This window comes from Pocillopora verrucosa, chromosome 11, assembly GCF_036669915.1.
Source record: "Pocillopora verrucosa isolate sample1 chromosome 11, ASM3666991v2, whole genome shotgun sequence".
NCBI lineage: Eukaryota > Metazoa > Cnidaria > Anthozoa > Scleractinia > Pocilloporidae > Pocillopora > Pocillopora verrucosa.
In genome coordinates this window covers 19,372,042-19,395,064 of record NC_089322.1, presented here as the reverse complement: position 1 = coordinate 19,395,064, position 23,023 = coordinate 19,372,042, and the positions used below count along the sequence as shown (strand labels likewise).

General features: G+C 38.1%; 3 protein-coding genes across 4 annotated transcripts; 2 read left to right on the top strand and 1 right to left on the bottom strand.

The window, feature by feature from the left end:
- The first annotated feature begins 29 nt into the window (after positions 1 to 29).
- LOC131787314 (N-alpha-acetyltransferase daf-31) lies at positions 30 to 4,513 on the top strand. Of its 2 annotated transcripts, XM_059104420.2 has the most exons (9): positions 30 to 148; positions 291 to 389; positions 500 to 558; positions 1,062 to 1,107; positions 1,737 to 1,790; positions 1,905 to 1,966; positions 2,715 to 2,759; positions 3,320 to 3,404; positions 4,155 to 4,513. In XM_059104420.2, exons 1-9 carry the CDS (start codon positions 128 to 130, stop codon positions 4,329 to 4,331), a joined length of 648 nt encoding a protein of 215 aa, XP_058960403.1. In that variant the 5' UTR covers positions 30 to 127; the 3' UTR covers positions 4,332 to 4,513. The 2 variants fall into 2 exon arrangements, with proteins under 2 accessions (XP_058960403.1, XP_058960404.1); XM_059104421.2 differs by lacking the exon at positions 291 to 389 and having other exon boundaries at positions 48 to 148.
- Positions 4,514 to 5,940: 1,427 nt separating this feature from the next.
- Positions 5,941 to 12,778, top strand: LOC131787297 (collagen triple helix repeat-containing protein 1). Its single transcript, XM_066174234.1, has 4 exons — positions 5,941 to 5,966; positions 6,482 to 6,748; positions 7,424 to 7,816; positions 11,148 to 12,778. The coding sequence occupies exons 2-4, from the start codon at positions 6,650 to 6,652 to the stop codon at positions 11,499 to 11,501; spliced, it is 846 nt and encodes a 281-aa protein (XP_066030331.1). The 5' UTR covers positions 5,941 to 5,966; positions 6,482 to 6,649; the 3' UTR covers positions 11,502 to 12,778.
- Positions 12,779 to 12,822: 44 nt separating this feature from the next.
- On the bottom strand, positions 12,823 to 16,825 carry LOC131787299 (uncharacterized). Its single transcript, XM_059104403.2, has 3 exons — positions 16,665 to 16,825; positions 15,443 to 15,558; positions 12,823 to 13,828 (listed from the first exon to the last, which is right to left on the bottom strand). The coding sequence occupies exons 1-3, from the start codon at positions 16,797 to 16,799 to the stop codon at positions 13,681 to 13,683; spliced, it is 399 nt and encodes a 132-aa protein (XP_058960386.1). The 5' UTR covers positions 16,800 to 16,825; the 3' UTR covers positions 12,823 to 13,680.
- Positions 16,826 to 23,023: the final 6,198 nt, after the last annotated feature.

Sequence of the window (23,023 nt, the reverse complement as noted above, 5' to 3'; positions counted from 1 at the left end):
TAAGTTGTAAGACCACTGGCCATAATTTTAGTTTTTTCGTAGCATAAGAGTTCGAGTTGGACCGTGAGTCTGTGTCGGAAGTTAGTTTCAGAAAAAGTTTCCTTTACTCTTTTCAGACGCATATAAAATGAACATCAGGTGTGCTACGGTAAGGTTTAGTTATTTCTTCTGTAAATCTGCGTGTGTTCATGGTTTGATCTCGTCCAGTTAAGGTTTAGTAAAGATATGCCGATCCTAAGCGTTGCCAATTTGCACAGGTTCTGCAACTTTCCGTTACTTTTGCATTTCAGCCTGAAGATCTGATGAACATGCAGCATTGTAACTTGCTGTGCTTACCTGAAAATTATCAAATGAAATATTATTTCTACCATGGTTTGTCTTGGCCTCAGGTGAGAGAAAAAATAATTTACAAACAGCTGACCTCGATCATCATCTGTGTTTTCTGTGGTTTTTCACGTGCATGGTTTTTGTCTTATATTTATTTTATTTTCTGTTTCAGTTGTCATATGTTGCAGAGGATGAGAAAGGAAAGATTGTGGGATATGTACTGGCAAAAATGTAAGGAAAACTTCACATGTTTCTAGTGATTGAGACACATCAGACATAATGGTTTGAAAGATAGCATTAATGATGTGCAAAACTTAACACTTATCTTCTGAAATTACCCAACCTATCACCACTATCACGGAGGTGAATTATAGGAGATATATATATAAAAAATATATAACGATTAAATTGTCTTGAATGTCCGATAAAATATGCTTATTTATTATCTGTTGTGTCTAGAACAGTTAGAGTCTATGAAAACGTTTGTTGCTGATTTCTGTTTGTGGTGAAAATATCAGAGATACTCTTGCATGCAGTTCTTATTACATGTCATTGTTCGTTACTCATTTTTGTGTCATCTGTCAGCAGATCTGCAAATGAACAGTAGAGAACATGGAATATAGTTTTCAAACAATGTCCCAGATATAAAACATACTTCAAATCTGTAATTAAATGCTTAAGTTGTCCTTTTTCCATAATTATCTCTTTCTTTTTTTTGATATTTTTGTTCTTAGGGAAGAAGAGCCTGATGAAGCTGTTCATGGACATATTACTTCTTTGGTAATAATTGTGTAATTTGTGAATTGTTAATAATCAACAATGATGCTATGATATGGGATTACTTCTCCCCAGATGCTTGGTTCTTGAGCTTTGATGTCTGAAATTTTTTTGTTGCACACCAGCCTCTGCCACTACATTGCCTAATTTTGTCCACCCCCCTGGAAACCCTTTCAATGGTATCTCCACCCCTCTCCCCTGAAATTACATACTGGTATCCCCATTCTTTTCTTTAAATACTAGTGGTACAGTACTTAACCCTTTAACTCCCAGTGGTGATTAATATGAATCTTCTCCCAATAATATCCATTCATTATTCAGCAAACAGGTTATAAGAATATTCAAAATTATCAGGTAAAAGCTGCCATCTTGATTGAGCACCAAATTCTCATAACTAATTTACAAGGACATGTATAGCAGCTAGAGGGAAGAATTAACAATCAGATCTTGGGAGTTAAAGAGTTAAAGAATATTTAAGGAGCAAGAAAATAAAATCAAGGACTGAAAATATATATTTGGGTAGCCTAGTGTAAGGCCAGTAAAATCTCCTCACAGGATCTCTAGCTCATAAACAGAATTTGGTAGTGCTTGTACAATTTTGTAAATGACTAATATTATATTATACTTTACAGGCAGTTAAACGTTCACACAGAAGACTAGGTTTGGCTCAAAAACTCATGGAACAGGTAAGATACACTTTCTGTATTCAATTATGGTGATTATGGAATTTTCTAAGAATTGATTTCTAAAATACTTTGATTTATATATTAAATAATATGTAAAATCTGTTCTGAATATAGGCATCCCGTGCTATGGTTGAATGTTTTAATGCTCAGTATGTTTCACTTCATGTAAGAAAAAGGTAAGACAAATCAGATCAATATCAGTATCTGGGCAACTGCCCACCTACTCCTCCCCTGACCCAACATTAACCCTAACTTGTTATCAATTGACTGTTATTGGGTCAGGGGAGGGGTAGGTGGGCAGATGCTTTTGCTTAACCCTTTGACCATTAAGAGTGACCAGCATCTAATTTCTCCATACAATTTCACCCCTGAATCAAATGTTAAAGCCAGGAGAATAAAGGAAATGATCACTAACCTAAGAAGCTCCTGATTGTTGCACAAATTCTCCTTGTCAGCACCTTAGAAAATGTACAGAAAACAGTGTGGAGAATGTGCTTACTGATGTTAGGGTATAAAGGGTGAAGACTGTTTTCTTGGAATGGGAATAGGTCTGTTTCTGTTTCCCTATTAGCATGTTAAACTATAGCCTTTATTACACACAACATCCTTTGCAAAAGTGTGAAAATTACAAGCTTTACTCTTTCCAGACTCTATTTCATGATAACATCTGAGAATTTTATGATTTGTTCTCAAAAATTGATGGTACTTTTTGACAATAGTGATAATCTTGGGTGGATAGAGGCATTGCTAAATTAAAAAGTCTATGCTACTTACCCCAAAACTACACATAACCATTGGCATCACTTCAAGTGATGCAGATGTGAAATATCTGCAATGACTAGTAACTTAAGAGTTCCACCCTCCTCTAAAATACAGGGTCACACTCCACTGATGTAACACACTGTGCATTTATTTTTCAAACAGTAACAGGGCAGCTCTTCATCTTTACAACAAGACTCTGGGATTCAGGTTAGCTTCATAAAAAGAGTAACACCTGGAACAAAAACTTGCACTTTGTGTGGCTCCATATGTTTCTACACCCACATCAGCTAAGGCAGCCAGGGGTGGAAGTTCTAATAGTAAATATTTTTGATTATGTGGGAGAAGCAAAGCAGTAAGCTGATCAGTTTTGGAGGGGTGGAGTGTTGGAGGTGGATTTTTGGCTTCTAAGCCTTTTAATGCCCATGAGTGACCAAGACAGAATTTCTCCTTACGATATCAATACAATATCAACCAGATAAGTGATGAGAATAAAGAAAAACATCAATCATCATGGGGATTATAGGTTGATCCAATCCCAAATTCTCCAAACTAACATCACAAATACTATATGGCAGACAGTGAGGAGAATTACTAATGAGATCTTAGGAGTTAAAGGGTTAATTGTCTTTGATCCAGAGTAGAGTGGGTTTGGATATTTAGTAGAGAAAGACAGTTTGGTTATTTCCTAAGTTTTCTTCTTCTTGCTTTGAATCACACATACCACCATGAGACTGTTATAGAAATATTCCTTTTTTTTTCATAAACAGCATTTCTGAGATTGAACCCAAATATTATGCTGATGGTGAAGATGCTTATGCCATGAAGAGAGATCTGACTGGTCTGAGACTGGAGGTTTGTGTTCTGTTACCTGTTTGTACAAGTAGCTGGATACTGATTTTAAAACACTCTCATGACCTCTTCCACCCCTACCACCATCCTCAACAACATCCAGTGCTATGGTTTTAATTTCTTACATGCCATATTCACAATGAACTCTGCAGTGTCACGTGAAAATGAAATCCCTGGTATGGTTTAGTTAAGTCTCACAATGCCTCCCCCCTCCCCTAAGGGCATTAATGGGTTCCAAAAGGACTGTTGGGAAGCCATAAGATGTGGGTGTGGGTTTGTTAGGCAGGGGTGGATCTAAGATTATCAAAGGGGGGGGGGCACCATGAGCTTTCTAGGGGGGGGTCTGGAGGCATGAAAATGCATAGTTCATAATTGGCAGCCTCCAATTCACTGCACCCACAGCTCAATGGCCTATTTGTCATTTACAACAAAGGTTTGGGCTACAACTGATGCCAGTTACATCTTGAAAGTTGTCTGATATTTTTTAGAACCTTTCTTAGAGTGAGAGTTAGTTTTGATTTTAAAAAAATCAGTTCAGCACTGATATTAATTTTTGGTCCACCTAAAATGGGGGGGGGGGGCCCACAGGCCCCCTGTGTCCCCCCCTTGGCTCTGCCACTGTCAGGGTAGGGGAAGGTATGGGGGGGGGTGTGACGGGATATGCTTTTTGTCTTGTAAGTGCTCTGTATGAAAGTGACTTCTTCCTACTGATGTACAATAGTCATTAAAACTTTGATTATCCAATATATTTAGGAAAATATTGCTGTTGCTAAAGGTCTTGAGGCATTAAATCTTGGGGATCAATCTAAAGAAACAGAGGAAAAAGCTTCAGAGGACAGTTGCCGTGAGCGCAAATGTTGTTCCTACTCCAGACATGCTAAGGAGGAGCCACCCAGTAGATGTCCAAGAACCACTCTTGAAGAAAAGTAGGAGGCCACAAAGGAGGGATCTTAATAGTGACAAATGGAAGAGATACAGAACTACAGTTTTTTTCCCTTTTTTTTCTTTCTTCGGACACTTTACACAATATCATTTTGTGTCCTGTAAATGCTATGGTTTAAGCAATAAGAAAAATGCAAAATAATAAAAGAAAAATTTAACAGCTTGAAAAACCTCTCATTGAATGGTCATATGCTGGGATTTTCTGGCAGATAAATGAGTGCATTTGCTTTTGTTCAGCAAAATTAAAGTTGTTACGCCTTGAATCACTATTCACTGGTTTTTGCCTGAGCAATTGCTTTTGACTGGATTATGCAGGTTCATATTTTTGGGAATATCTTTCTTCAAAAGGAAGAAAGCTCACACTTCAGATGTGAGACAGATCTTCACAATGAAGCTGATCATGAAAGAAGCCTTGACTTTCCTCGGTTATCACAAACAATAACTTCATATTGACCACAGGACATATCAAAAACAGTCTGCATTTGGCAAGAAAATGAAACAAGAGGAGTGGGTCTGCAGAATCTTTTGCCTTGTGGACCTTATCAAAATCTGAAAACACAGTTTCCCGAGCGCATAGTTCTGAAAACTGAGAGTTTTAATAATCAGTGACATGATATATCTGGATCATAGACTTGCTGTTATCGGCTTTATTGGTTTTATTATTGTTGTTATTATTATTGTTATTAATATTGTTCTTATCATTATCATTATTATTGTTATTAATAAGAAGACCCTTCAGAGAACAGACTTTGACATAATATTTTCTTTGTTTTGCTCGTTCTTTATTTTGCTTATTATTTGTTCTCAAAAATACTATATTTTCTCATTAAGGGTTAAGCGATACAACGCACCAGACTGAAGCCATTCTTTCGTCTCATCTCTTCATAATTCTTTTGCATGTGTTGGGCGCTCTCCGTTAGGGAAAAGTACGCGTCCCGCTGGTCATTTTTGGATTTGCCTAATATTAATAAAAACCGTTCGAGGATTGAAGAACTTAATATATTGTTTTCTTTCTCTCATCGAAAAAACCCTACGTGACCTACCAAATACTGTAGCGTGATAATCTGTAACATGGCTTATGCACGCCTGAAATCATGGCCATGAAAGCCACTACTCATAATAAGTCACAGCGCTCGTGCAGCAGTTGCACGAGAAGGAGATTTTAAACTTCTCCAAGTCTAAAAGTAGTTAGCCGGCCTAAGGGTGCTAAAACAAAGAAAATATTATGTCAGGATTAGGGCTAACCCACGGATTCAAACTCAACACCAGGCAAGACAACTTAAACTTAAGACGAGATTAACACCGGGAAAGACAAGGTTACTGTGACAAGATCACTGGAAACCAGTTTCAAAGAGTTAGCTTCAAAGATAGGATGAGCTCTCGAGAGAGGATATCAATGGGGTTAACCGATAGCCGTAACACGGCCAAAAAGTTCTGACGTCATACCTCGCGACGTTACCTTAAAAAAAACAGGAAATGATTAGAATAAGAAAGAGGGCCTGGTAATGAATTAAAAGAACGAACGAATCCAGCGTGAACCGGAATCCAGGCTTTCGCTTCCCGCGACACGAGGCTCTACTACAGAGCTGACTAGAATCTTCATACTGCTAGGATTTGCATTAGGTAAAAAGCGTCCTGTGAGTTCATAGAACAAGGAAGATGGTAAATGAAGTAGCAGTAGATTAAAAGTTGCATGGTCCTGGCACGCAATATTATCCGTTAGCTTTATTGTTAAGTCACATTTTAGTTTCGCTGCTTTCTTCAAATGTATGACTTGTGGTTGAACCTAGAGCGCGCTGAATCTCTACTGATACTAAAGCATGCGCGAAAGCGAGTTGGTCCAAGTTGACTCCAAATAACAACTGTTTTCTCTCAAACTGGATTTAAACTATCGAGTAAAACCGGATCAGTGAAGTGAGACAACGGCATTTTTCTCCTCAAGAGAGCTTGAATATTAGCCCTTTTGAAACATCAGGTGATGTTTGGTGCTCTACAGGCAAGTTTACATGTATCTTCCAGCTGTCGCTGATTTGAACTTAAAAAGCCTTATATGGCGATACAGAAAGATTAAAATTTTCGCACGCGTCAGCTGATCTCTTAAACAACGCTGACACTGATGAAATGTCAATCAATTCCAGGTGCACACCAACCGAACGATGTTCCTGATATATACACAGACGAGTTGGAGGGAATGCTCAAATAAGGGTTGAGAACCTCGCCTTGTCGAGCATCATCGGACCGTACCAGAAGTACCTTGGAAAGAGAGAGAATCCCCAAAGCTTTAGCGGCTCGCTACTCAAAAGATCATGCAAGGTGTTTTGCCTCACTTCATTATCTTCGTTTCCCTGTACCCAGCAGCTCACGCCAACGGAGATCAAGGAAATGCTTCAGCATCAAGCTGCAAGGTTAGTCCAAAAAATGTTAGCTGCAAAACATTCAGACTATTTAAACAAGTATTCTATGGATCTAACTCTACACTATCTAATTGAAATGTTCGGTATCAGTCAGTTGTTAATTGGTATTCATAAGCATCCTCAGATAATATGATTTTGTTTTTCATAAAAAGTTGTATGTTACGATAATTGTGAATTAGTAATGTGACATACTAGTGAACAAATTTCAGACCCAAGCCTTGCAGTCCTTCTTACACCCACTAAGCCTTGAATTTCCAAGATCTGAGCCGTAACTCTCCCCAAGCTGCAATGCATTTCCTCGTAAAACATCTAAGAAAATTTAGGTTTCCCTCAACGCTCCGGTCGATAAGTTTGTTTATTTTAACCTCGCGCAAAAACATGCTTTCTCAAACACATGAAACGATTCACGAGGGTACGAAATCCCCGTTAATATTACATTGGATAATTTTAAGTCCAGAAAAGTCGGTATCGTTCCTAGATAATTTGAAGAAGACGCATTCTAAAGCATGAATATAGTCTGTTAACATATTCTCTCTCTCTCTCTGTGTCTCTTTTTTTTTCCCTCGAGGTCTACTGTTAGCGTCAAGCTTTAGCTTTTTCTAGCTTCGCGAGAAAGTGCGGGAAGGAAGGTCTAAAAAGTTTTATACCGTATTTTTATCTCAACAGACATGTCAGTCTTGCCAATTGGTTGGAATACCTGGATCAAACGGCGTTCCAGGCATGCCGGGAAACCCAGGTTTTCCCGGTAGGGACGGCACTAAAGGAGAGAGAGGTAGCCCCGGAAAGCGGGGTGCCCAAGGAGTAGCAGGGATCCCTGGGAAAATTGGTCCGAGAGGCCCTGAGGGTCCCAAAGGGCAGATGGGAGAGAAAGGAGTTAATGGTACGGGAATCCCAGGGAACATTGGCCCTAGGGGCTCCAAAGGATTCAAAGGAGAAAGAGGGATCAGTGGAACAAAGGGACAAAAAGGAGATGCAGCAAACATTGACTCAAGACAACTGGCCAACTGGAAACAGTGTGTGTGGAGGGCAGAATCGAATACAGACAGCGGGAAAATAAAGGTAAGTAACCTTAACCTTTATACGTAACAATAATTATTTTTGGAACCCGGAGGAAACGAGGCAGCTATTTGGAAGGATGAACTGAACGAGTATAATCAAACATTCGAGCGTTGAAATTTATTTCAAGCTCGTTGAGTTGCATTTAAGTTCCCTCTTGGAGTCACTTCCCCTCTCAGAAAGTTTCGACCAAATTTTTAGAAGAAGTAATGAATAACTTAACTTAGTGGGAAGGCATCCAGCTCCTTTCTATCTACCCCCACCCCCTTCTCTTGTATAATTCATTTATTTCATAATTTTTACGAACATCCCTTTCCATTCCCCCACATTCCCTCCCCCCCCCCACTCCCCTCCCTCCCCCCCCCCCTCCCGTTCCTCTCGTTGCCCTAAGGGGTAGGTTATTTGTTCCAATAAAACTTTTCGATACTGGAATGACTTCTCAATAGCTGTGTGCATTTACGGTTTAAATTGTTGAGATACTTCTGAAACCTTCTCTGATAAAAAATATTGTGCTATGTCAAGAGGATGTCAACAGCTGATATTCTCTTAGCTAAATGCGTTATCAAACTCACATCCAAAATAAACCTGCTTTATTCGAAGTTTCATATAGGATGTTATATATATATAATAATAATAATAATAATAATAATAATAATAATGATAATAATAATAATAATAAACAATCTTCAAGGAGGAAGCGCCCGTCACGTAAATATATGGTTTTCAGGGAGGTCCTCCGTAAAAAATAAAAAGTATTAAAAGCTAAAATAGGAAATACAAATGTCACAGATCTAAAATATAAAATATACGGCGTATATCTAAAAATTTTTATCCATCATTTAAAATATTTATCCATTAAGAATCTTGTAAAGTTTTCCTTAAAAATTGTGCATGGCATTGGCTTTCTTAAAAATACTGGGAGGGACATCCAGTCATTTGTAAAACGGAAGTAGGACACCCTCTTTCCGAATTCCGTTTTAGGTTTAGGCAGTCTAGGTAAGTAGCCATTTCTAGTGTTGTAGCCATGCGAACTTCTCAATGTCGATTTAAAACTTTCAAATTGTTGCGGAATGTCTCCTTTGATTGCATTTTCTACGGTGGTACAACGATGAAATAGACGTCTTCCAGCCAGAGGGAGCCAATTCAGACACTTCAGAGCTTCTGAAGAAGACATCTTGCCTAATTTAATTTTCTTCGCAAATTTGTTCTGAAAACTTTGCAATTTTTCCATTTCTGATTTTAGACCGGGTTGATCTCCTCACACCGTGTCGGCATAGTCTAGGTGTGGCAGCACTAGCCCATTGTAGAAGGCTATGCTAGTTCTATTGTCTAACATATGAAATATGCGATTAAACAAAGAAAGACGATGACCTAGTTTCTTTAGCAAATTGCTGATATGTGGCTTCCAGCTCCATTTTGCATCCGTTGTTACTCCCAGATATTTGAATGACTGCACGCGATCGATTTGTGTACCATTTGGTTCCAACTCAAAGTCTTCAAATAAGGATAGCATCCTTTTACTGCCTGCCAGCATAAATTTGGTCTTCTTGACATTTATAGTCAACCTGTTATCAGTGTACCAGTTACTGATTTCAGTAAATTCACGTTCCAGAGCAATTTGAAATTCTTGACGTGTTGATGCGTCGCAAAAGAAAACAGCATCATCTGCATATAAAATCATCTGGGTCTCTTTAACAGCATTTGGCAGGCTATTAATGTACACATTAAATAGCAAGGGAACCAAAATGCTGCCTTATGGCACGCCAAGTGTGATGGTATGTGGCTCTGATAATTCTCCGTTTATCAAAACACTTTGCTGTCTATGAGCAAGATATGATCTGAACCATCTTAAAGATCTTTCAGACAGTCCTAAATGCTCGAGCTTGCGTGGTAGCACTTTGTGGTTCAGGGAGTCAAACGCCTTGGAGATATCGACAAACAGTAGACCAGTTACTTTACCTTTGTCTATAGATTGAAGAACCTAGTTGTTCAATTGTGTGATAGCTTGTTCAGTGCTATGCCCATGCCTAAAGCCATACTGGTGTTGATACAGAAAATCTAGCTGATGTAGATGGGCATTCAACGACTTTACTCAATACTGGCAACACAGAGATAGGCCGATAGTTCTCAACTTGCAGTTTATCATCAGATTTGTATAAAGGAGTAACACGTGCAACTTTCCACAGATCAGGGACAATACCATCGCTAATTGATTTGTTCACAAGATAGGTGATTGACGGAAGAAGCTCCGCCTCAGCATCTTTTAGCAGCCTTGCTGGAATTCTGTCAAGTCCAGCTGCCTTATTAACTTTCAAAGAATGCAAAATGCTTTGAACAGTGTTCTGTTCAACCCGTTGAAAGTCCAAGGTGGATTTGATATCACTCTGCTTGTTTGCTTCTTTCACTGTTTCATATTTCTTCCATGCGTCCTTACTCACAGGGCGCAATCGACCAGCAACTTTGCTGCCAATGGCAGCAAAAAACTTGTTGAATTTTGTTGCTACGCTTTTTGGCTCCGATACTAAACGTTTCCCGTCATGTACTTGAAAAGGTGAGCCCCCCTGGTTATTAGCTTCTGCTAGCTTCAGTTGAATCGCATCGAAAAATTTAACAAGACCAAGCCGAATTGTCAGATAAATTGGCCGATGACTACTTTGCTTCATTAAACTAATCAGAACACTCGGCTCTGAGTTTGATGATTATTTGCATGCGCGTCGTTTTAGTCAATGTTCCAATCGGCTTAACCCTTTAATCACCGAGAGCGACTGGCATCTAATTTCTCCTTTCAATATCACCCCTGAATCAAACATTAAGGTTATGAGAATAAAGGAAATGATCACCAACTGAAAACCTCTTGATTGATAAACAAATTCTCCTTGCCAGTACATAAAGAAATGTATAGACAATAGTATGGAGAATATGCATACTGATGTTGAGGTTTAAAGGGTTAACCGAGAAGGAAGGACGATGGCGTAGTTAAAAGAGATCTTTAACTTCTCGATTTAGAAGCCTATCTTCGCTACAGTATTTTCATACCTTTGCCCACCTAATCATGATCATATACATTTACCCAGACTTCTTTTCAAACACCGCCCTGGTTAAAAAATTTGAGCCTGATTTCGACGGATTTGAAGTGCTGGTGATCCTAGGAAATACAATGTTTTAAAAGTTATATGTATAAAGACGGTTCTCATCAGCAACAGACTCCATTTCACAGACTCCATTTCCACATTTCTTAAATTTGCAGTGCTGAAAAATAGTTTGTGTCGAACGAAGACATGTGTTCATTTTTCTAAATAGAATTCATTTTTCTGTTTTTATATATTTTTTCCAGGAATGCTCCTTCAACAAGTTGTACATCAATACGACTCTTAAAGTCTCATACCAAGGCAATATTCGTGAATATTCTCATGCCAAATGCAACAGATGGTATTTTAAGTTTAACGGCAACGAATGCAGTGGTCCCATGCCGATTGACTCAGTCCTTTACAACTTCTGGAGTAGTAGTTCACCGTCTGGAATCCACCATCCTCACTTCTTCGAAGGTTTCTGTGAGAATCTTCCTCAAGGCACGGTTCGGGTTGAACTCTGGGTAGGCAAGTGCGCTAGGTTTCCACTGGGCGAAGCTTACACAGGATGGAATTCAGTGTCCCGGATTATGATTGAAGAGGTACCACCACCGCAGTAACCATGTTATCATCTGAACTGAATAGATAACGGTGTTAAGGGAAAGATGATTCAACTAAGAAGTAAAGTTAAATTAAATTAAAGAGTGACGGATAAATATGTGTAGAGATTCAACATTGCAATCTGGCAGAGATTGCCTTTTTTTTCCCAATAAAATACGGAAAGCATCTCAATTTAGTTGCTGGTGCGGATGGTGATGGGATCACATATCATAGAGGGGAAAAAGAGGGGCTAAGTCGTCGCTAATGGAGTATAGAGGGGGACTTTAAAAAATTGATTGCCAATTAACTGTCAATGAAAGAGGAACATATTGCAGAACTAGTCATTTTTATCTATGTCGTGACACAATCCAAATCCTCCAGTAGTTCTATCATCACTCCTGCTATCAGCCGAAACTTTTTTTCTAAGAAGCGTATATCAGTACTTGTCCTTTGAGCTAAGAAAAAAAAAATCCACTAAGTGAAATAGATATGCCGAGAGAAGAGTAGAAAATTATTATTTCGTTTTCTGGTTCGCTCGACGAAATAAATCGCTGTCCTCTAGTAAATCAGTCGTTATCTGAGGACTTTTTCAAAAAACTGAGTACAGCGGTTTCAATAAAAGCAGGTTACGGTTGGTATACCGCCGCCTATAAGATCTCTATTGTCGTCTGTTTAGCTTGCCCCCAGACCCCCTTTCCCGGGTTCAGCTGCCTGTTACACCATCGGCGGCCGCTTATGTAAATAATTATTGATCATGAAATACCTTGAGTAAACAAATTTCATTAAAGGTGAGAAATTAACCATTAATTTCGCTTTGCACATCAAATTTATATTCGATCACACACAAATTTTTTTTGGCGCCTCCGACTAGGAAATGAACGCTTTTAAAAATTGTGTATTTTAATTGAATTGTTTCAATAAGAAAAGTTGATTGTATCCTTTAATAAAAAAGTAGATCTCGCGTAAAATAAAACCACGTGAACATCACACATTTTTACTATGATACCTTGAAATAAGCCTTGAGAGATGGAAGTCCAACCTTCGACCTATCTGACAGTGTCTAGAGAAAATTATTTTGGAACTACAGGATGACAGCTTAACTGTTTATACCCTAATATCAGTATGCATATTCTCCATACTGTTCCCAATACATTTCCTCAGGTGCTGACAAGGAGAATGTGCGCAATAATCCAAAGCTTCTCTAGTTGGTGACCATTTCCTTTATTCTCAAGACCTTAATGTGTGATTTGGAGGTGATATTGTGAAGAGAAATTAGATGCTGGTCACTCTTAGGGGTGAGAGGGTTAATATGGTGCTGCTTAATACAGGTTTGACTGTACCTCCTCTATTTTTACCACATTTATTTACAAATATTACCTGAAGATCAAAACAAACCTGAGCAAAATAACAGACCCATTATTAAAGATCACATGTAAAATATTATCCTTTGCCAATATGACTTCACTTTTACCACTGTTTTGTCATTGTCACACAACATTGTGAGGCAAGTTGTGATTATCTGCAAGGGCCTATTTCTTGAAAGTTCCAGCAACTTAATGGGCCCAAAGACATATTAAAACATCAAAAGTTCAAGAATAAAGAAGCAGGTTCTGGCACCCTAACTGGTCAATTTTGTTTTTCAAGATGCTAATTTTATTGCATGATTCTCAAAATTTTTGAAACCCTTATTTTGAATGAAAACAGAACAGCTTTATGGGCCTGCCAAGTTAGCAGGACCTTCTAGAAACTGGCCCCTGGGGTGGTATTTACACAGAAATAAACAATGACAACAAACTGGAAAATTTAGATACAAAGGCAAATGCTTTGCATCACCCCATTATACATCTAAGTTGACCAATGCTTTGCATTTTTAAGATTGTAAAGCCAAGTTCAACAATTAGCTGTTCTTTCCTGAAATTTCCTAATAGATGTCCTAGTGGAAATGATGAGTCTGTGATTATCTCATCCAACAAAAGTGTAGTATCAATTAATTTGAAAAACCAGGTGATATATCTATTACAGCTCACTAGAACATTGTGATTTAAAAACCAGTCACAAGATGATTACAGCCACTTACAAGGAAAGGTTACTATACTCAAACTGAAGTTGCATTTTGCCACAATTAGCCAAAATTCACTGTATTAATTGTCTCAAATGTTTCTGGTAAAAATATATATAATTACAACAAATAAACATGTTTCAGGGAAGTCTTCTAAGTTCACTCAGTTTAAAATCTCCAATGTCTTCTCCTTCATCCACAGATTCACCCCGTGCAGCAGCCTCAGCATCAGCAGCGTCACGAGCAGCTACTATCTCGTGCGCCTTCTTCCTTGCCCATACTTCAGGTCTACAAAATTTCAAATAAGAGTCCATTTAACCCTTTAGCTCCCAAGATCTGATTGTTAACTCTCCCCTCTGGCTGCTATACATTTCCTTGCAAATCAGTTACAAGAATTTGGCGTTAGATCAAGACAACAACTTCTACCTGATAAGTTTGAACATTCTCGTTACCTGTTTCATAGATAATGTATTGATATTATAGGGAGAAGTTACATGTTCATCACTACCAGGTGTTAAACAGTTTACAAATATAGATAAGCTTTTCAGACACTTTTCAATTAAGTTTTATCAATTAAATAAACAAAGCAATTGAATTAACTAAACAAAAACAAAAAAGGCACCCCTAAATATTAGAATATCCTAGTATAACAATTTTTGGCTGAACTAATTGTAACATCCAATGAAATAAAAGATGATTACAAAGAGCCAAAGAGAAGTCTGAGTATTTGCTATGGTTATTGTTATCAATACTGTGATAGGGGTATTTAGCTGACTGGACTATATTGACTGGTTTGATTACAGGCGTCTGATTACAGCCACCTGTCCAGTTACACCATCCGATTACAACTGTACAGAATGATCAGTGAAGAATAAAACAGCTAATGCACCAATCACATTTGATGAAATAGTCACTGTTATAATTAACATATAGAAAGCATCAGGACAAGAAAACTGTAAATGATCTGGCTAGGATAAGTTTCAGTCTTGCATCTGATTTGTCAAGATGATGGCCAGTTTTTTAATCCAAACACAAAATGAATGTCATCCAGAGTACTTTTAACAATCAACAATTCAAAGCAAATACATGTATTCCATCAACCAGGTTCAAATTGATCTTCAATTTACATCTGATCCCTATAACCCTTTAACTCTCAAGATCTCATTAGTAATTCTCCTTACTATCTCCCATACAGTTCTTGTGATGTCAGTTTGGAGAATTTGGTATTAAATCATCTTATAATCCTCTAACTGATATTTTTCTTTATTCTCATCACTTGTCTGCTTGATATTGTATCAATATTGTAAGGAGAAATTCTGTCTTGGTTACTCGTGGGAGTGAAAGGGTTAAGAAGGAAGAAGGAAACATTCTAAGAAGTGTCACTAACAGTTTCCAAATAAATGGTGAGAGGCACTGTTTAGCTGTTTGATCTAAAAGTACCTTGACCAGGGCTATAGTCAAACTCAAGTGGACTGTAATGCAGCACACTAACTTTTATGAGAAGTACTAACTTTTAAGAGAAATGGCAAATAAAAACAACTATAAAACAAAAGAACAAGAATTTGTTAAACTATGAACACTTCGACTTAATAGACAAAAATTGCTAACACAAGTCAGGAAATAAACACATCTAGGTTTGTTTCTGAAATGCACTTGTTAAGTTCTGAGGTAAGTACTCTAAAAAAACTACAAAAGTTGGACATCATCTCACCTAGCGGAAAAAAAAAATAACTACAAAGCTGGGAAACAACTATTTGTACTTCCAATGCACACTTTCACTAAAAGACATAAATTGCTAACACAGGTCAGGAAATGAACACACCTAGGTTTGGTGCTGAAATGCACTTGTTAAGTTCTGAAGTGGCTACTCTTAAAAATGACAAAAGTTGGAAATGATCTTACCTAGTTTCAGGCTTGTAGTAGAACAAAACAGGAATTGAAACTAGAATGAGAGCCCACCATCTGTACCAAGGCTCTTCCCAGTCTTCCCATTTTCTCTTCTCTCCTGGTTTTAAGGGCTGTCAGTTAAGAAGTTAGAAACAAAGACATTCAAACTTATTTTCAATTGTTTATATAACATAATTTTCATAAGCAGAAGCTCCTGGTTTTAACGGCAGTCAAATATGAAGTTACAAACAAGGACATACACATTTATTTTCAATTGCTTATAATTTGCATAAGCTATAATAATATAATAATAATGATGTCTTTATTTCACTAAAATTCTTTCCCTACAATACAGTATAAACTTAATTAAATTAAAATCTGTCATAGGTCTCATTTCACATAGTTATTTCATTCTAATGATTACATTCTATCGACTACAATCTGTTGCTTCCTAATCCTATCCTTAACTATTTCCAAGTTCAACCTAGCTCAAGGGAAATATCCTGGAAAATCTTATTTGATTCATTTTATTCATTTGATAAAATACATATCAAAGGTTATGATGGAGAACATTAGGTGACTGAAATAGTGACAAGCACTAACAATTCCAAAAGGTAAAATAATATATGGTGAGTTATATTGCTTATTTAAACTTAAAATTTAACCTATTTAAAAACTATTTTTCAAGTGATTGTTGTGTATTTTTAGTAGGTGGCTTCTATCACATCTTTGCTTTGTTGATGATTCCTTTAACATGTGGTGGCATAGATTGCAGAGAATGGCAGCTGTCAGTGCTAAGTTTTTCTCATAATCAAAATGAAAGGCACTTTGAAAACTGTACATGCACATGTACATGATCCTCTACAGGATCATTTGCCTTGAAAGTGCATACATATCGTAGAATGTAAGCGTAAATTCAAAATACAAAAGCAGTACCGAATGCATCATAAGCATAATGAACTGGGTAATATCTAAGAGAATTCAAATGCACATAAACGTTGTTCATTTGAACTTCAAAAATCTAGACCAGTGCATCTACAGATGAACTTTACCGCAAAAAGCACAAAAAAAGAGTAAAAAATTAGAAATAAGTTGTTAAACTTTTCTTACTTAAAAGAAAACATCACTATTAAGAGCGAAGTCAGCTAAATAGTATTATTTCAAGAACTTTTAGGTGGTACGCCATATTGAAGTAATATTGAATTGTGCTTGGATGGCAGCAAATTCAATAACTTACCTTCTCGTTGAATAGGAAACCGTTAGGCGGTTCTCTGTACTTCGTGAATATGCTTTGGTTCCGAGTAAAAGTCGTACTGAAAGCGAGATTTCGTCTGCATGAAGCAGCAGCCCTGAGAAGATTTCGAGCCGCCATTTTGAAATCACCTAGATCTCTTCCCAAGATGCAGTCCGGCTAAGATCTTCCCGTCATCGCATGCGTGTATAGATGGAAAATAAATTTGACACAGGTTCAGAGAGGATGTGAGACTCCCGCTGACGTAAAAAATGTCGGGGCGGCTCATATGAAATATCAAATTTAACGCTGGCCTTGTAAGGTTCCATATTTGCTACTATTCAAGCTTAACGTTTTCCGGGAACAAAAAACCCACATCCGGAAACAGAGAAATAGGTTATTTACACAAAATACCTCTTCCATTACATTCCGACGATAAATAAGTATTTTGTAATCGTCATAAAGAAGTGTACGAAGCTTAAAGATATGGAAGACTATTCGCTACTAATCCCTCGGTAGATCTTCGAGGAATTGAAATAGTTCGTATAGTGCTGCATTTTCAAACAATGTTTCAGTTTCGACAATCTCTCTTTATTCTGACTCTACGAAAACTGCGAATAAAAAAATAAAATATCTGAGCCATGTAATTATGAGGTAATTGTTCCTCTCAATTCCTCACTAAAACAATAGCTATTGCACCACAGAAGTTTATTGATTTATTCTAGTCTTAGTAATACTAGAAGTAATCTGTGCATCCCGGTAACAATCACTTAGAGTCTGATATACTGTTACAAACACGCCTATGAGACAGAAACTCCAAGAAAATGAAAAATACCCGACAATCAGTTTCGAATTAGCAAAAGGAAATAAAGAGAGGCACGGAAAGCGAAGAGATCGTCAGCAGTTTGAAATAATCCTCAACGTCGAAGCCATTTTACGGAAAGGTCGCGGCAAAAAATTGAGCCTCTCAAAACTCTTTCGACGTCACTCTAAACATTAAATAGTCAAGCTTCCTCAGTAAATACGAAAATCGAGCCTGATTTTTGTGAAGAAAGTTTGACCATGATTCAGAGGTTTGCTAAAGAGTACAAGGAGTCAATAACCCTGGTCTACTTTTGCGGTAATCTTCTTCTTACCATCGTCGTCTTTGTAGTTGGAACCATTTACTTCTGGCACAGAGATCGAAGGGACCAGGAGAGGCGCTTACAGGAGGATCGGGAATATCAAAACAGGCGTGATCAAGAAGACCGAAGGGACCAGGAGAGGCGCTTACAGGAGGGTCGGGAATACCAAAACAGACGTGACCAAGAAGACCGAAGAGACCATCGGAGGCGAGAATGGCGCCAATTCGCGGAAAGAATTTACACCGATTACAGCAAACTGAAAAGTAAAGACATCCCTCAGAAAATTTCAAAGGTAAAGAACACTTTTGAACGTATACTAATCCACTCTACAGTAACTGGCCTTGATGTTTTGCGTTACATGCTCACCGATGATAACTACCGCAATTTTGCGAGCGAATCACCTCAGTTGAAGGCCTTACGTGAAGACCTCCACATGATTTTCTTGCCGCTAAATATCTGCTCTTCGTTGTTTCTCTTGGGAGAAGTGCCAATAAATATAAAGGAAGAATTAAGATTTGTGGTGGAAGAGTTGGGGAATTTAGCAGAGCCTTTCCTTACAGGTGAACAACAAAGGGTCGCTTTGAAATGTCTGAAACATTTTGGCAGTAACAGATCATCAAATACAGTGACTGAAAATGCTCAAAGAAGCGTGAAAGAGCTTGATGAGCGAATTAAAGCTATTGCTCCGTACGTAAACAGCTTACAGTTTGGTGGTCCCAATAGTAAGGAGTTCCGAAACGATTTCCCACAGATGGGCACAGACATGAAAGATTATAGCGAGTGCAGAAAATTTTGGCTTAATAAAACAATGATCATGCAAAACAGGCACGAGAATCTCAAGTTTCTCATACAACTACACGAGGATCTAGAGTGTAAAGAACTTGAGGCTCACTGTGCCAGAATCTTTAGAGAAGAACTGGAAGAACTGCCAGCTGAATCGTTCGAGCAGATCAGCGACAGTGATAGCGATGAAGCGATTTTAATGAAATTTCTACATGAATTGCGTCTATATATCCATATTATTCTGAGCGAAAACCAGTTCACGATGGTTAAAATACTAGTTGAGAGTAACGTGGATAGACTGCGTAAGCTTCGTGAGAGATTGCAACCGATAAAGGTCCAAATTAAAGAGTTATGTCAGAGATTCAGTGACGATCTTGTGCGCATTAAGAGGGCTATAGAGGGGTACCCACCACGTCATCTAACTGGCGAGAAGTTTTTCAAACAGCTTAGTGACTTATATGAAGAAAATTTTCTAAGAATAATCACTGGTGAGGAGGTATAGCACTAACACAACTGAGACCTCTTTATAAAGTTCATGCTTTATCCTTGTTGTTTTTGTATGATAGTGACATTTTAGTACCAAGATGAGTTCAGGCCTTGCTTAATTAGTAAGCCCAAGCAGTTAAGTTATGACTATATCTGAGTTTGAGTTAGCATCAGTTCCATTTAATTACTGTAATTATGTATGAGAAAGACTTCAGCAAGTATGCAAAGGTTTAATTGCAGCTTACAGCATCATTGTAATTTGCAACTGAAATATTGATTATGAATCTTGCTACATTACTTGAGACACTCCTTTGGCCAAGGATTTGATAAAATACAGAGCTTGACTTTTAGAGTCAGTGTTTTCTTAATTTGGTGATTGTAAAATTCCCAATACCCCTTTTGCTTTTGCTTCCTTAATTTAAATTGCAATGTATTGCTTCCATTAGGGTTGTATTAGCAGTAAATAAATGTTTTTGTTAATTGTTTCCAGGGGAGGAGACAGGCACTCATCAATATATGGTCGCCCGAACGGTTTGGGTTCTGAGTAGTTTTGTTCGGAATCGGATATGAATTTTGACCAATATCATCTTCAATAGGGTATGGTTTTCACTGGAATCTTGAGAGGGTATATAGGTATTTGTCATTTTTTTCCCCCCTTCCCATCCTGCCCTCCTCTCCCCTATTAATAATAGAGATAAAGAAATAACTAAACTCACTCAAGCCTGCTCCTTGGGAGAATTTTACCAATTCTTGACTTTGCACTGCTGTCAGATCTGACAGATGTAAATCATTCCTTCTGTCACAGCCAGCTGATTAGGCATTTGAAGTACTACTGGCAGCCACACGCAATCAGAATGGAAGACCTGTTGCTTAATTCTTCTCACGAACCCTGCGTCCATAGGGACAGAGGTGCACTCAATAATTGACGCACTAAAGTACTGGAGACACTTCCCTGGAGGACACTTCATCCTTAAATCTGATCAGAAATCTGTATCCTACATGTGCGAAAAATGTCACAAAGGAAAAATAAAGGACAAAAAATTCCTGTGTTGGAGACCAGAACTCTCTTAGTGCAGTTTTGACATCATCTATCGCCTTCGAAGAAATAACATTGTACCAGATGCCCTGTCTAGAGCCAAGTGCGCTACTACTACTGATGACTCACTTTATGAGCTTTATTAGTACCCTCAGAGTGCCATCTGATCACCAGAGTAAACATTTTGTGTGGACCAAGAACTTTAACCTTACATGTACATCCTAGAAGAGAGGATTACAAGCAAGTACCCTGTTTGATGTGAATGCAAACCTCAGTTTCCTTGGCCTTAGAAGGGTCCCCTTTTGTGTTTATACATGACTTATTTTGGACTCAGTGTACATGTACTCACTGCCAGATTTATTGTGCATATATAATGCGTAGTACGAGATTGGGATACTCAAACCTATAGTAAAATAGGTGATTGAATGTTGTCTTAATTCTACAACACAAGGTCACACAAGCTGAAAGGGATGAATTTTTGCTAGAGAGCGTATTTCCATTAATATAGTGTTCCACTTATATATTGTTTATGGCGATTATGCTTCAATTAATAACGCTTAACCTATTTTTTCATGTGGGACACTCTCAAAGGTTTACCGTATCCTTGAAAATGGTATAGCAAATGTCATCAGAAGTTTCAGAACCCCACAGAGACAGAAACTTCAAGGAAATGAAAAATACTCAACCTAGCTGGCAGGGCAGACATAATGTTTGGCAAACGAGGGCTCAGTGACCCTCAGTACTTCCTTGGTGAAAATCATAGCTGCCATCTGTTAACTTTACAGTAGTGGATGGCTGGGGAGAGAAGGACCCACGGGGGTGAGCATGGGTTAAAAGGAAGGGGAGGGGAGGGGGTGGTCCATTTAACCCTTTAACTCCTAAGATCTGATTGTTAACCCTCCCTTCTAACTGCTATACATTTCCTTGCAAATAAGTAACGAGAATTCGGTGATAGATCAAGACAACAACTTCTACCTGATAAGTTTGAGTATTCTCATTATTTGTTTCCTGGATATTGTGTGGATGTTATAGAGATAAGTTACTTGTTGATCACTTCTAGGAGTTAAAAGGTTGAGAATAAAGATAAACTCCTCCAGCACTTTTCAATGAAATGTCTCATCCTCGTTGCCATTTGCTGTGTATTAGGGTTCGTTATATACTACTATAGAGTAACGCACAGACCAATTGCTCTACACAACTGCTTTATTAGAATACAGTGAAATTAATTATACACTATAATGTATAAGCACAATCACATGACTGTGGTCAAGGGTGTGCTAACCATTAAAATAAAGATTATGTCACAGTTAAGGTATTTTTCCCATGGGAACAAACACCACAAATTAAAAAAAGAACAAAGCAATTGAACTAACTAACCAAAAGAAAAAAAAAACACCTGTAAATAACAAAGCAGATGTGACCAAGAAGACCGAAGAGATCTACAGAGGCGGGAATGGTGCAAGTTCGCGGAAAGAATTTACACAAATTACAGCAGTCTGAGACGTAAACAGATCCTAGAGAACAGGTTAAAAGTAAAGAAAACTTTTGAAATATTTCCAATTCATTCAGAACCAACTGGCGTTGATGTTTTGAGATAATGGCTCGCCGATGATCCCCTCCGAAATTTGTCGAGTGAGTCTCCCCAGCTGAGGGCCCTCCGTGAGGACCACCTCACGATCTCCTTTCAGCTAAATTTCTGCTCTTCATTGATCCATTTAGGAGAAGTGCCGAAAAATATAAAAGAATAAAAAGAATAAAGACATGTAGTGGAAGAACCACTACCAATTCCTCATTAGGCATAACTAGAGTATCAGCCCCCTGAATTCTAATTTTCCTTGACTTAACTCTTTACACTCTAATATCAGTATGCATATTCTCCATACTGTTCATCAGATATTTCTTAAGGTGCTTAAGGAGAATTTGTTTAATGATCTTGCGCTTCTTTCATTGGTGATCATTTCCTTTATTCCTGTGACCTTAATGTGTGATTCAGAGAAGACATTGCGAGGAGAAATTAGATGCTAGTCATTCTCTGGAGTGAAAGGGTTAATTTATTCCCTCGAAATATTAGTACTAGGGCGCTTATTTGAAATTTCAGCTTGAGGAGGGGTGCTTATTGGCAGTAGGATACTTGATTGAGGGGGGGCGCTTCTCAAGTTAGCACAGCAAAAAAAATTGAAAGAACAGGTAACGCACATGAAGGAACTCTGTTATCACATGGAGATAGAAATCACAGGAATGAGGAAGAAATTATTATCCTGTACTAATTCCTCTGTAGTTTACACTTGAAAAGTTGTAAATAAAGTGGTAGTAGAAAAGGGTTTTCCCTGTGTTCCTATTATTTGCAAAAGTGAGGGAGGAGAGTGGGGGGGGGGGGAAGGGTGCTTATTTAAGAGGGGAGCTTGTTTGACATTATGACCCAGTAAGTGGGTACTTATTTGGGGGGTTGTGCTTTTTACAACGTGGGCGCTTATTTGCCAAGCTTTTAGTAGAGCTTGGTCAATGAGTATTAACTCACAGTCTTTGTTTTTTTCAAGAAAAATTGACAACCGAATCCGGCACTTAGGTTGAGCATGTGAGCACAATTTGAACCCCTCCCCCCCCGGGGGATTTAAACAGCCAATCTTAAAAAGTTCAAATGCCTACGGGTTGCCCCGGGGGGATGTTGAATCTTCAAATTGACCGACGCATAAAATATTGACAGTCGAGGTGTGACACAGTCATGAACGTGCATACGGACTTTGGGCCATATCAATTGACAACGAGATTTTCTCGGCTTATTAGTTACCATCAGTGTAAGTGTGCAGGAATAGCCACTTACGACTTCAAGAAGATCAGTTTGCCCAGGAGCCCATTAAAAATTGAACGTTTGCAGGTTTCAAATCATCAGATGCGTTGCTTACTCCCGAGGGACACTGTGAATTAACTTCTGTTCG

Bases quoted from the DNA above. Each gene is read 5' to 3' on its own strand.
- LOC131787299 (XM_059104403.2), bottom strand. From the start codon at position 16,799: ATGGCGGCTCGAAATCTTCTCAGGGCTGCTGCTTCATGCAGACGAAAT. The intron at 15,559-16,664 runs GTAAGTTATTGA...CTTAACTGACAG, and splicing joins GTTTCCTATTCAACGAGAAG to CCCTTAAAACCAGGAGAGAA. The intron at 13,829-15,442 runs GTAAGATCATTT...GAAATTTTGTAG, and splicing joins TACTACAAGCCTGAAACTAG to ACCTGAAGTATGGGCAAGGA.
- LOC131787297 (XM_066174234.1), top strand. From the start codon at position 6,650: ATGCAAGGTGTTTTGCCTCACTTCATTATCTTCGTTTCCCTGTACCCA. The intron at 6,749-7,423 runs GTTAGTCCAAAA...TTATCTCAACAG, and splicing joins CTTCAGCATCAAGCTGCAAG to ACATGTCAGTCTTGCCAATT. The intron at 7,817-11,147 runs GTAAGTAACCTT...TATTTTTTCCAG, and splicing joins CAGACAGCGGGAAAATAAAG to GAATGCTCCTTCAACAAGTT.
- LOC131787314 (XM_059104420.2), top strand. From the start codon at position 128: ATGAACATCAGGTGTGCTACG. The intron at 390-499 runs GTGAGAGAAAAA...TTTCTGTTTCAG, and splicing joins ATGGTTTGTCTTGGCCTCAG to TTGTCATATGTTGCAGAGGA. The intron at 1,108-1,736 runs GTAATAATTGTG...TATACTTTACAG, and splicing joins ATGGACATATTACTTCTTTG to GCAGTTAAACGTTCACACAG.